At 44.6% G+C, this 13532-nt stretch overlaps 1 protein-coding gene across 1 annotated transcript in view; it reads left to right on the top strand.

The window, feature by feature from the left end:
• Window positions 1–9083, top strand: part of SEL1L3 (SEL1L family member 3) — a 66776-nt gene extending 57693 nt beyond the window's left edge. The window contains exons 22-24 of the mRNA XM_006138169.5: window positions 370–472; window positions 567–639; window positions 7639–9083. Coding sequence (XP_006138231.2) covers window positions 370–472; window positions 567–639; window positions 7639–7781 — 319 coding nt within the window. The 3' untranslated portion in view covers window positions 7782–9083. The remainder of the gene's footprint in view (window positions 1–369; window positions 473–566; window positions 640–7638) is intronic.
• The last annotated feature ends 4449 nt before the right edge of the window (window positions 9084–13532 follow it).

Below are 13532 nucleotides of genomic sequence, written 5' to 3'. Positions count from 1 at the left end.
GCGCATTACAAAAGTGATGTGCTTTTGCGCAAGAGAGCATCCACACTGCATGGATGCTGTTGTGCAAGAAACCCCTTTGAAGCATCCACATGTGCCTTTTTGCGCAATAGCTGTAGCACAAAAGGGAGTTATGCCTCATAGAAGGAGATTTACCTACACCAGCAAAAGCCCTCTGTTCTGCCATTTTACTGTTGATTTACTTGCACAAAAGTGCATTTGAGGTGTGGATGCTCTGTAGGTTTTTGCGCAAAACCAGCCATTTTTGCGCAAAAACCTTGCAGTGTAGATATAGTCGTGTAGTCCCATTGTTATAGAAGTACAAAACAGAAATATTAAATAGTCAGCATTACTTTTTATTTTTGTTTATAGGTGCTGGAGTCATAGTGATCAAGAATCAATTAATCCATGCTCCTTAGCTTTGTTTTATTTTTACTTAAGAATTTTCTGGAGTAACATTTTGCATTCTACTCTGGTATGTATTATTTAATTGTTACATTAATCAGTACAATTACAGCCAGTGCCCTGACTTTGTATTGATCTAATACTCACTTCTAAACTTATTGCAGGTCTACTTCATGGGAACCTTTCTTGTGTCAATATCGGTCGCATTTGCAGTGCAGTATTTTCAGTCTCTGCCTGGTAAGTATTTGCCATGGTCAGGTTGAAATTATCTACAAAATACTACAGTAAAACTCCAATTGTCTGGCATCCGATAGTCCGGCACCAACTGGAACCCGGAAATGCTCCAGCCAGCCGGACAACTTGAGCTGCTGTGAGCCCCATGGACGCTTTTGGCTGGTAAAGGGAAAGGGAGAAGAGGATTATACCTCTGTGATGGGTCTGCCGGGACCTGCAGTACATCCCACCGGTGGGTGGGCGGGGAATGGCGCAGCAAAGAGCGAACCCTCCGCCGTTTTGCAGGAAGGCCGGGAAAGCCCTGCGCAGCTGCCGAGAGTGTCCGGGAAGGGAGTGGGCTTCCCATCGCCCAAACTGCAGTAGTTATTGCTGAGCAGGGGGGTGAGGGGTGGCGCTGCAGGACCAACCCGGCAGCACCCCAGCTGCTCTGCTCCGCCACTTGTCTGCCGCTAGTCAGTTTCAGCAGCGGCAGCGGCAGACTTGAGGAAGTGACGGGGCGGAGCAGAGCAGCTGGGGTGCTGCCATGTGCCAAGCAGGGGGGTGAGGGGTGGCACAGCGGGACCAACCCGGCAGCACCCCAGCTGCTCTGCTCTGCCGCTTGTCCGCTGCTCATCAGTTTCAGCAGCGGCAGACTTGGGGAAGCGGTGGAGCAGAGCAGCTGGGATGCAAAATTGCGGAGGGTTTGCTCCTCACTGTGCCATTCCCCACCCACTCCCTGGATGCAGTACGGGTACCAGCAGACCCGTGTCAGCCCTCTGCTGGAGTACCTCCCGATACTCCAGCATATCCGATAATCCAGCACCACCTAGGTCCCCAAGATGCCGGATTATCAGAAGTCTACTGTATATATAAAATAGGGAACATTGAAAATATAACAGACATTCCAGATTAGGTGCCAACATGCAGTTCATATATAATTTAAAGCAAGAAATGTCTTACAAATTCAGTCTCATCTCACAAGGCCTGCAAATCCTTAATTGCAGGAGCAGATCTGATTTACACAAGTAGTCCCGTTGCCTTCAGAACATCATTGCATGAATAAGAGTGTGCTGACTCAGGCCTAAAGTGCAGAATAATATTTTGCACCAGGCCTGTAATTTGAAATTGTGTATTGATATTTGCTATTTCCCTCTCCTCCAGAACAATTCACCAATCTCTCACCAATTCTAACCAAATGTGTTGTGATTAGAGGAGCTGAAAATCCTTCTTAGTATGTTGGATAACATTGTAGTGCTCTGTTTTATGCGAACGTCCTAAGGAGCTTACTGTTTTTTACATTTTCACTGATAAAGCTATACCATAAATCTATGAATAGACATACAAGTAAACTAATGGTTTTTGTTCCTAAGATCTTGGTTATTTTCAATATAATTAATGGACAGGTTGAACCTCTTTGGTCTAGCATCTTCTGGATATGACCGGTTCCAAATCAGGGAATTTTCCAGACCATGGGAGGTCAATATTATCTAGCAGCATTATCAACACTTCCACTGCTTATTAGGCTGTTGGAGGACATTTAGGGGGAAGTTAGAGCTAAATAACAGCACAGAACACTGAGAGGTAGGACTGGTGGCTGTAAACAAACTTTATGGGATTGCGGGAAACCTGGCCACACCCATGAAAAGTGGACATCTGGCTAACTAAAATCATTCCAGACAACAGATGTTTCCGGATCAGAGTGTTCGGGACTAGAGAGGTTCAACCTGTAGCTTGAAAACTGTTGCTTCCTTCTGTTTGGACTGATTGTCCCAGAAATGGGGGGAAAAAAGCTACTAATTAGAGAGCCCATCTCTCTTTCAGTGCATGATTATCCCTTACTATACTTTTTCTGGTGTTTTTTTGCATCCAGGTTTCAAATGCTTTAAGTCATCCATTTTCTATCACTTCTCTTAGAAAAATATTACCCACTACACCTCACTATTATGCTGTTTTTCCTAACATCCAGCCTAAGCTTTTTATTCTGGATTTTTATCCTCCTAATCCAGTCTGAAATTTCATATTTCTAGTTATACTCAGTGTACCATCCTAATTGTGTAACTTGTCTTCATTCTTAATGTTCACACCATTCAGACATTTATCGTGGCTCTTTGTAGTCATCACTTATCCAAGTAATGCATATTTGGCTCCCACAATCCTACATTACAGATTGCTCTTTCCAGCCCATGAACAATTCTTTTCATCAACTCTGTACTCCATTCTCTTCTTGAAACACAGACAACAAAATCTTGTCTGCTGTTTGCATCTGTAAATCACACTGTCAAAATATAACAATTAACTAGAATAATGAGTATAAAAGAAACAAAAAATGAAACAGACAGTTAGGTACTGTCCATTTCAAATGTCCTATGCTAAGAAAATATTTGTATATAACTAGATTTGGGTTAAGCAGCTATGAGAGAAATTTTTAACCTATCCTTAAAATAAAGGTTCAAAGAAGTAATTAGCATCACAGGAGAGGTTATGCTTTTCACTTTTTTTTTGGTTACCATTTGGGTTAAGTCTTTCTGACAGGTTTGACCATCACTTTAGTTACTGAAGTGTAAATGAAACCTGGTGCAGGTGACTAATTTAAATCTATTAGTAAGGCAGTGGTTATGAAGATTGCTAGTAGAACATTAATTTAGAGATAACTAGAAGGAGTAGATTATTTCCTTTTATAGCCCTTATCCCTCTCACCTTGTGAATAGTCAGACTAATGAGTTTATGACTTCAGGTGATTGTTGCCACTAGATTCAGTGGTTGTATTCTGCACCCTTAGGGTATGTCTACACTACAGCACTAATTCAAATTAACTTAGTTAATTCGAACTAAGCTAATTCGAACTAGTGCATCTAGACCTAAAATCTAGTTCAAATTAGCTTTTTGCTAATTCAAACTAGCATGTCCACATTGAGTGGACCCTGAACCAAGGTTAAGGATGGCCGGAAGCAGTGCCGGCAGGGCATCAGATTAGCACTTAGAGTGTGGAGCTGCTGTCTCAGGCTAGCCGAGGGCTGTGCTTAAAGGGTCCCGACCTCCACCCCGGACAGACAGTTCTCAGGGGTTCCCCGCTTGCAGAGCAGTCCTGGCTTGGAGTGCCCTGAATGCCCACACTCGGCACATCACAGCACTCGGCCATCAGCCCGGCTGCACTTGCCGCAGGCTGCCATCCGGGGGGAGGGTGTCAATTGGGGGGCTGCAGGAGAGGAGCCCGCAGAGCCACCCCAGTCCTCCCTATCGAGGGCTCATACCCCATTCCTCCCTCACCTCCTTCCACTTACCCCTCCCTAATCCTCCTTCCTGATGTACAAAATAAAGGACACATGTGTTCAAAAATAGAAACTCTTTGTTGAACAAAACTTGGGGAGACTGGGAAAAGGAGGTGGGAGAGGGGAAGAGAGAGGGTGGGAGAGGGGAGGGCAACTAAAATGTTCAGGGGTTTGGAACAGGTCCCATATGAAGAGAGGCTAAAGAGACTGGGACTTCTCAGCTTAGATTTTAGATGATTTTAGAAAAGAGGAGACTGAGAGGGCATATGATAGAGGTCTATAAAAGCATGAGTGGTGTGGAGAGGGTGCATAAAGAAAATGTTTTCATTAGTTCCCATAATAAAAGGACTAGAGAACACTAAATGAAACGAATGGGTAGCAGGCTTCAAACTAACAACAGAAAGTTCTTCTTCCCAAAGCAAATAGTCAACCTGTGGAACTCCTTGCTGCAGAAGGCTGTGAAGGCTAGAACTATAGCAGAATTTAAAGAGAAGTTAGATAAATTCATGGAGGCTGGGTCCATGGAGTGCTATTAGCCAGGGGATATAAATGGTGTCCCTGGCCTCTGTTTAGGAAGGCTGGAGATGGATGGCACGAGACAAATGGCTTGGTTATTGTCTTCGGTCCATCCCCTCTGGGGTAGCTGGTGTTGGCCGCTGTCGGCAGGCAGGCTACTGGGCTAGATGGACCTTTGGTCTGACCCAGTATGGCCATTCTAAGCTCAGGGCTCAGGGTCGGTGGTCTCACTGGACCACCTTGATTTTCATGCACACCTGCTCCTAGGTGGCCAGGTTGGCAGCTATCCTGCCCTAGATGGCCACTTTCCTGTGCCTAGTGTGGAGGTCGTGGATGAGGTCCACGATGTCCGCACTAGACCAGGTGAGCGCCCGCCTCTTGCGGCCCCGGGCAGGCTCCTGGGAGCTGCCAGCCTGGTCCTGGGAAGAGGTAGAGGGCTGGGTGGCAGCGGGTGTCTGGCTCGTGCCGTGCCAGGTGCAGGGTCTGCTGGCTGGGTGCTGGCAGGCTTGCACCTGGCACGGGCACCGTAGCCAGCCTGTGCCCCTTTAAGGGCTCCGGGGCCGGGAGGGGGGCAGAAGAGTTTCCCTGGTGGTGCCCAGAGTGGCCATCAGGGAAAGCTGGGGAGGGCTAGCCTCCCACTAGTTTGAATTAAGTGGCTACACAGCCCTTAATTTGAACTACTTAATTCGAACTAGGCGTTAGTCCTCGTAGAATGAGGTTTACCTAGTTCGAATTAAGCACTCCGCTAGTTCGAATTAAGTTCGAACTAGCGGTTTGTATGTGTAGTGCCTATCAAAGTTAATTTGAACTAACTTTTGTTAGTTCGAATTAACTTTGTAGTGTAGACATACCCTTACTGAGTTCCACCAAATGTGTGGGCAGCAGACCCAGTTGGTCTTCCCTGATTCCATGCCTAGGGCTGCCAGCTTTCCAACAAGATCTGCATTGCTGTGAGTGGAATCTGGTCCATATGTCTGGAAAAGTTGTCAACCCTACTATGTCACTCAGGCCCAGAGTAATATTTACTGGGGAGCAACTCTGATTTACACCAGTAAGCAAAAGCTCATACTTTATACTAGTGCAGAATCAGTCATAGGAGGGGAAGAGTGGGTCAGAATGGATCAAACAGAAGAGCCTGCCCATTGCTCCCTTTTTAATGGCAAGAAGTAGAGATTCAGTGTTAGGGCCACATATAAGCCCTTAGTTTCCTATAATTTTTTTACTGTTTAAAGGAATATTACACACACAAAAAACACTGTCCACGAGGAAAAGTGCTCATGATGTGCAACAGATAATAAGTCTTCAGTCAACAAAGCTGAAGAGCACAATCAGCCACAAATAAAAAAGGAGAGCAAAGGAAGGCATGCATCTAAGGACAAGACAGTTTATCATCAAACTGTGGAAGAAATGTTGTTGTGTGTTGGCCTCCGTCGGTCAGTGTTGACCATGGATGACGTATCCTAGTTCTCGTCTTGGTTCGTGGAAGAAATATGGACAAATTATGGAAAGAGGGTTTCCATTCTATTGTAGTTTCTTGCAAACTTAAAAACGTTATCTTCTAATCTTCATAGAATAACGGTATAGTGTTATTACAGTGACAAAATAAAGTAAAACCAGTTATTAAGGCTATGTCCACACTATGTGGTCAACGGGGGTGTGAACTGCAAAGTACACCAAAATGTTGCACACTAACTGGCCTCTGTGGACATAGAGGGTTCATCTACACTGCACCCTTAACTCTAAATAAACTATACGATTTGAGCTATGCAAATTGTGTATCTTATTTCAAATTAATTTCAAAGTAGCTTATTTCATAATTTGGCGCAGTCTACAGTGCCAAATTTTGAAATGAACCGCTATTCCAAAACATCTCTTAATCCTCATGGAATGAGGTTTACAGGGACATCAAATAGCGCTCCCATTATTTTGAAAGATATTTTGAAATAACGGGCGCGCTGTCAAGACACTTTTTGGGGATACAGAAGTATCCTGAAATAACGCCGCAATGTAGATGTACCCTGATAGTGCAACCTAAAAGATGCCTAGTTCACATCAATGTAGTCTTTTAATTTGCATTAGCAGTGTCTAAGAAGTGGGTTGTGCCCACGAAAGCTCATGATACTATCTACATTGATTGTTAATCTCTAAGGTGCTGCAGGACCATTCATTATTTAAGTTCTTTCAGTTACAGACTAACATGGCTATCCCTCTAAGGGTATGTCTACACTACCCCGCTAGTTTGAACTAGCGGGGTAATGTAGGCATACCGCACTTGCAAATGAAGCCTGGGATTTGAATTTCCCAGGCTTCATTTGTATAAACTGGGCGCTGCTATTTTTAAATCCCTGCTCGTTCGAACCCCGTACCGCGCAGCTACACGCGGCACGAACTAGGTAGTTCGGACTAGGCGTCCTAGTCCGAACTACCTAGTTCATGCCGCGTGTAGCCGCGCGGCACGGGGTTCGAACGAGCAGGGATTTAAAAATGGCGGCACCCAGTTTATGCAAATGAAGCCCGGGAAATTCAAATCCCGGGCTTCATTTGCAAGTGCGGTATGCCTACATTACCCTCCTAGTTTGAACCCTCAGACCCTCAGACCTTCAATACTTCAATGTGTTCTGCAGTTCATACCCCCATCATCCATGCTACAGCACAATGTAGACTAGCCCTATGTCAGTGTTTCTTAAACTGGTCTGTGGACCCACTCTGAGAAAGCTGCTACTGGGCCACTCCGGTTTGTTTACTTACTGGCTCCTATTCACTGCAGTTTGCCGTTTGCAACCAAGGGAAGCCGTGGGAAACATTGTGACCCGGGCCTAGTTAGGATTTGAAAAATCTCCATGAACAGTTTAGATACAAGTTAAGTTTTGGAAAACAGTCCCTTATAATCACATATTTCCTTTATTAATATACAATTTACTGAATCATTAAGAAATAATACTTACAACATATATAAAATATTCACAAATACATTATAGACTTAATTTTAAAAGCCCTGTTTTTTATTACCAGCTGCAACCGATGTAATTTAGGGGCCATTTTAATCCATACCACAAAGGTTCACAGTTAAAGTTATTGTGGGCTACTTTAATTTTGACATTCCCTAATTTTTGAATGTTTGATTTTTCTTTCCTGCACTTTTATTTATATGCTTGTATGGGAGACAGATCATGTACATGGATACTGCATCTACAATACTACATTTCAATATTTATTCTGTCTTTCTTTTTTTCTACAGCCAATGATTCTCATGCACCAAGGCTAGAACAGTCTCCAGATGTACAGTCTTCCACTGAAAACATTAGTGACACTAGATCAACAGAGCAAGAAGAATCTACTCTTACGAACAATTTAGCTCAGCATCCCCATTTAATCAGCTGATGTATAATTCTCCTAAAGAGCGGAATTCCAAAGCAAACATTAGGAAGGCATGGTTTTGAGCAGTCACAAAGCTAAGAGTTCACAACTGCATAGAATTGTATTAACAATGCACATTGTGGGCTATATCCTGCTCTTAGTTACACCTGGGCAAACACTGGCTGTGTCTAGACTACAAAGAAAAGTTGGAAAAAAATATGCAAATTGCAAACTGCAATTTGCATATCTTTTTCTGCTTTTCTTCCAAAAGCCTTTTCTGACATTTGGCCCGTCTACACAGTGCCAAATGTCAGGAAAAAAGCCTCTTTCGCAATATCCCTGCTTCCTCATAGAATGAGGTTTACAGGGATGCTGAAAAAACATGTCTGCTTTTCTGATTTTTTTTTTTTTTTCAGAAAAGCAGACATGTTCCTTGGACATAGCAGAGCTTTTCCAGGATACCTTTGATATCCCAGAAAAACTCTGCAGTCTAGATATACCCATACTGATCTAGTCTATCATAAAAAGCTGAAGAAATTTTTAGAAACCCAAACCAAGAATACATGTGGTGGATGCATTGTATGGTTTCATTTTCGATAGAATTAGGGGGAAAAAATAGGGGTCAAATCCTGACCCCACCGAAGTCCGTTGCAAAATTCCCATTTTCTTCATTATGGCTAAGATTTCACTCATGGTATCTATTATTTTACTAAACAGCATTTGCCCACACTAACATGCAAGGCTAAATTTTCTATAGCCCTGTTCCTGGAGGCCTAGCAGCCAGTCTTGTGTTTGCTTTGAATTTATGGGGTAGCTGCACAAGAGCAACTGAGTATAGGAGCAGCTTCTGTTACCAAATTTAAAAAAAATAGTGGAATTATCACACTAAATTAGTGAATAGCTTCTTCTCACATTCTTATCTGGGTAACATGGGAAGGGATTTCTCTCCAGTTTTTCAGTGTATCTTAAATTGTCCTTGAACTAAATTGCTGACTAGGTGTCATTTTCATTAATTAATGTGCTTATACATCACTTGGGGTCTTTGATTCCATGTTTAGAGGTCCAATAGGCTATAGTAATACATGCTAGTTAGGACAGTCAGGATAACAGGATGTAATTATGCAGAGCATAGATCTCATCTGCCTGATTTTAAAGCTATACCAAGTGAGTGGATGTAGGAATGACAGGCTGTGTGTATTCAGCAGGCGTATATGCATAAAATCATACAGATCAGATGTAATTGTTTCCATCTATGCATTGTGGGTTAAATCTACTTTCTTTGCACTATTTTATTTACAAGTGTAAATAAAATTATTTTTCTATTGCTGAATGTCTTGCTTATTTGCCTTTTTCTCTTCCATAACAAAGAGGATAGCTCCTCACAAATCTTTTGGTCATTACCTGCAGAGATTATATCCTTTCAGGCCAATTAATCTCATCACACTGAGATAAAGCTATGTCCCACTATTTGTAGCATGGTCAGAAAAGCTCAGCAGCAAAAGGGGTTGTTCCCCTCTGGAAAATTGTGACTCTTCAGTGCAAAAAAAACCCCCAAAAGCTACAAGAAGCCAATACATTGTCAGACTTTTCAGGTTTGATATTCTGACCAAAAAATTTTGAAAGTTTTCTAGAAAAGCAGAAATTGTCAGTGAAAATTTTCATTTAGTCAAAAACCCAATGTGGTGTCCTTTTTTGGCTCATCCTCACTGTTCAATTCAGCAACATAATCACAGCATCCATTATTAGCATGAACTATTTTTAGCAAAGTAGTTAGTTTCAGTAATAAAAACTTGAATGGTAGAGTAGCTTGATTGCTTGTAACATTGTACATTGTGGCTGAAAAGCTAGTTAGCTGGGGCCTGGTTCACAAGAACCTTTTACAGTGCTCTAACAAAATAGAGAGGCTTTAAAGTCAGCATAAATTAAATGTAAAATGTAAATGCAAAGGGCAAGTTTTGTATCTAGCTAGACATTGGTGTCAAACTAAATATTAATTGGCCCATTTGATTAAAGTAGTACAGTAATTATCATCACATTACAAACAAGAACCTGACAACACTGCAAAGCGTTAGAGACTTGATTTGCCAAACTACGTGCAGAATTGTGCATCTAATTTGAACATAGTTACAACAAAAGGGTAAGCAAATGGGCGTCTGTATCTTCAAATGGCCAGTTAGTCATAGCTAATAATATGTATATCAACGTTATCAGTGTCTGAGAACTTTGATAAAAGGGATTGTTGCCTAATGAATAGAGCACAGGGCTGGGACTCAGGAGGCATGGTTTTAATTCCTGTCTCTGCTGCTGAGCTACTGTGTGACCCTGGACAAGTCATGTGCCTCATTTTCCCCACTGTAACATGGAGATAATCATACTGGCCCCTTTGTAAAGAGCTTTGCGCTCTAAGGATAAAAACTGCTAAATAAGGAATAGGGATTACTATTCTTCTAAGCAGAAACATGGACAATTATATCTAATTTATAGATGGGAAAACAGAAATACAGAGAAGTTAAGACCCAAATTTACAGAAATAAAGTTAGTTGTAGTCAATGGATACTGCAGATGCTCACCATCTCTGCAAAATGTGCCACAAATATCTCAAATCAGAGACCTCAAATTAGTGGACATGCTGAAAATTCAGTCATGTGAATTAGCAAGGGTCACAGGGTGAGTTGGTGGCAGGACAAATATGGATTCAGGTGTTCTTAGTGGGCCTAGCCCCTGGACTGTGTTATCTCTTAATTTGTATAGTGATGAACATTAAGTATACAATTCTGCATGTGTATTAGAGTGTAGCTACACATAAGCATACATAAAACTAGTCCCAACCATGCTAACACTTTTATATGTTTATATTTGACATTATAGAAAGTTCATATAGAGGTATTGAGGGGTGCCTTATCCCAGGAGGCCCCTCGGGTCTAGCCCCTTTAAGGGCAGGGCTCATCCTTACTCCAAAGCCAAACCCTAAGGCCCCTGTCCCCCCACTCAGAGTTACCCCAGCCTAGCGGCCTGCATCCACATACCAGTCCGTTAGCAACAATATGGCCCCAAGGCCTAATCCACTGGTGAGTCCTGTCTTTTAGGGACAATACAACTCAGAGGCCTAGTTCAGAGGTAGGTCACCTCTATCAGAGACAATATGGCCCAGAGGGCTAGTCCTTAGGGGAGTCCCCACACACCTATTGCACTGATTGGATGAGAGATGGGGAGGTAGGGGGACCCAGGCCCTCCCACTCAACTGGGTCCCAGCCCAGGGCCCTGCTGGTGGTGGATCAATCCACTGCCTGTTCAGCAGGGACTCCTACCATAACATGCTGAGCACCTGGAGAACAATTTCCCACCCAGGGCTACTTCCTACCGTCTCTGGCTCAGCACTCTCTCTCGTTGTGTTGCTCAAGGGTATTGTCCCTTCAGACAATCTCCCTGGCCACAGCTGCTGCTGGAAACTCTGGACGCCTTCATTCCCCTGGATCTGGTGTTCCCTCCATGCTTCCTCCTCCTTCTTTTGCAGTCCTCCCCAACTGAGTGTCTCCAGAGGCTTTTATATCCTTCCTCCCCTGGGAGCATGCCCAGCAGGGCTATGGGGGTGGGGCCATTTCAGCCATCTGGACCAAAGCAACTCCCTGCTTCTCAGTGCGGGGTTGATATACCCCCCCACAATAGGAAACATTTCTTACGATTTTTGTGGTACTGTTGATGTCCAGACCATTTTATAAGCATGTGAGAAGACACAGAGCAATCCCCGTAAGACTTGCGTTCTAAAGGAACGACTGTGACAATTTACACCAATTGTGGATCAGCTCCTACACTGAACAAAGTACCATTCAACAATACGAAGTAGGGCTGTACATATATTGTGATTTTGAAAGTGTGTTTTTGTGGAGCTATGCACCTAGGAACAGATGACAATGGGGAATGTTCCGCTTTTGGTGCCTGAATCCAAAATTTGCATCCTCAGTACTCCCCTGCAACTGCTGCCTACATCACCCAGGCATCTATGCTTTTGCCAGCAAAGTTCCTTGGGACCTACATTTCTGCTGGTGCACATGCCCCCACCCTCAGTCCTGCCGTCAACTTAGCTCAGTGCTTAACTCACATCTAAGCCCCAGCCTGCTGGGCCTGATCTGGTTGACATGTTCAGCAGCAGCTTTAGCCTCCAATATTCAATGGAACAGGGAGTGGAATCCAGACACAGTGAGGACAGATTCTTCCTAAAAGTGTGTGTGGGGGGGGGGGGGGGGGGGGAGGAAGGCCTTTCCCTCACCCCTCTTTTTTCCCTGAGGCCCTGCCCCCCTCAAACTGGAGCTGGTCTGGGGAGCCCAAACCCTTTCACTTGCCTGGACTGGGGAGCCCAAGAGCACCCCCTGGCTCATATTCCCACCCCCTGGACACTCTACCTTAGGCAGGTGGAAGATCAGCAGATCCCACAGTTGCCATGTGCCTTTTATCCCAATCAACTTCCAGCCTGGCCTAGGGGCAGGGCGTAGGGAGCCAGAGATGCAGCCATGCCATAGGTATAAGCCACCCAGTAGCGATGGGAAGCTGTGGACCCTCCAGCTGCCTGGGAAGAGGATCAGGGGATGGGGACACAATTCAGGGACTGCTTTGGGGGCTTCCTGCACTCTGGACAGGGGGAGGGTCCACATGTGAAGGGTCCTGGCTTCCCACCACTGCATTGGCTCCTCAGACACTTATCTCGGTTAGGCTCCAGCTGATGGCTTGGGCAGGGCCTTGGTGGGAAGAAGAGAGATAGGGGTCCAGGCAATGGATGAACCAGACCTGCCCATCCTCATTCAAAAATGGGAGGGCCATGGTCTCTTGGCTCCCTGTATTCTGGCACCTCTGCCCAGGTCTCCCCCATCCTGGGGTGAATGTGCTAACCACTGCGCTCGCTGGTAAAAGGGGCTTCTTCTTCGAGTGGCCCTGTGGATGCTCCATTCCTGGTGTTGGGTCTCGTCCTGGCGCTGTGAATTGGAAAGCTATCAGAGCCGTGGTCTGCTGGACCGCGCATGTGCGGCTGCTTTTGGCAGCGTTCGCGCCATAGATCTATTGCGTACGGTCCAGCCCTGCTCAGTTCCTCTCATCCGCCCCCGGTCACGGACGGAGCTCCCTTTCTGTCTCTTTCATTTTAGTCAACTCCTGCCACGGGCTTCTTAACAATTGTAAATAGTTCAGAGCTGTTCATCAGTTACTTCTTTCTTCATCAGTTTCATTTTGTATGTGTATATATATATATATATCAAAATTTCCTCACAAGTTCGGACGAGCCATTGCGGCTAGCCGCAACATCAAAAAGGAAAAGAAAGCGGAGGACAGATGGCAGTGAGAGAACAGTTGATCAATTTCTCCCGGATACACTCAGCAATGCCTGCGCCCCCAGGTTTTAAAAAGTGCTCCATCTGTTGGGAAGCCATGCCAGCTTCTGACGGACATGATTCCTGCATTAGGTGCTTGGGTGAGACACATGTCTCCCAAAAATGCACCCATTGTACCAAATTAACCTCAAGGGCACGGAAGGACCGAGACATGCATCTCAAAATGATCATGTTTGGAAAGGCTCTGGAGCCTGATGCCATTCCTGCCTTGCAGACAGAGAAGCATAAGTGGCGGGCAACGTCTCCTGGGACGACCGTAACTAAGAAAACTAAGGCGTCCCCAGCACGATCCTTCCCGCCTACCAGCAAGGCAAGATGCCTTGAAAAATCATCTGGAGCTCCTATCCCATGGCATCAACTGGCTTCCAGGGCAAAGAGATCGCCTGAGCCGGAGCCG

This window comes from Pelodiscus sinensis, chromosome 4 (genome assembly GCF_052426305.1).
Source record: "Pelodiscus sinensis isolate ZL-2025 chromosome 4, ASM5242630v1, whole genome shotgun sequence".
NCBI lineage: Eukaryota > Metazoa > Chordata > Testudines > Trionychidae > Pelodiscus > Pelodiscus sinensis.
This window is presented reverse-complemented; position numbering and strand designations above follow the sequence as displayed.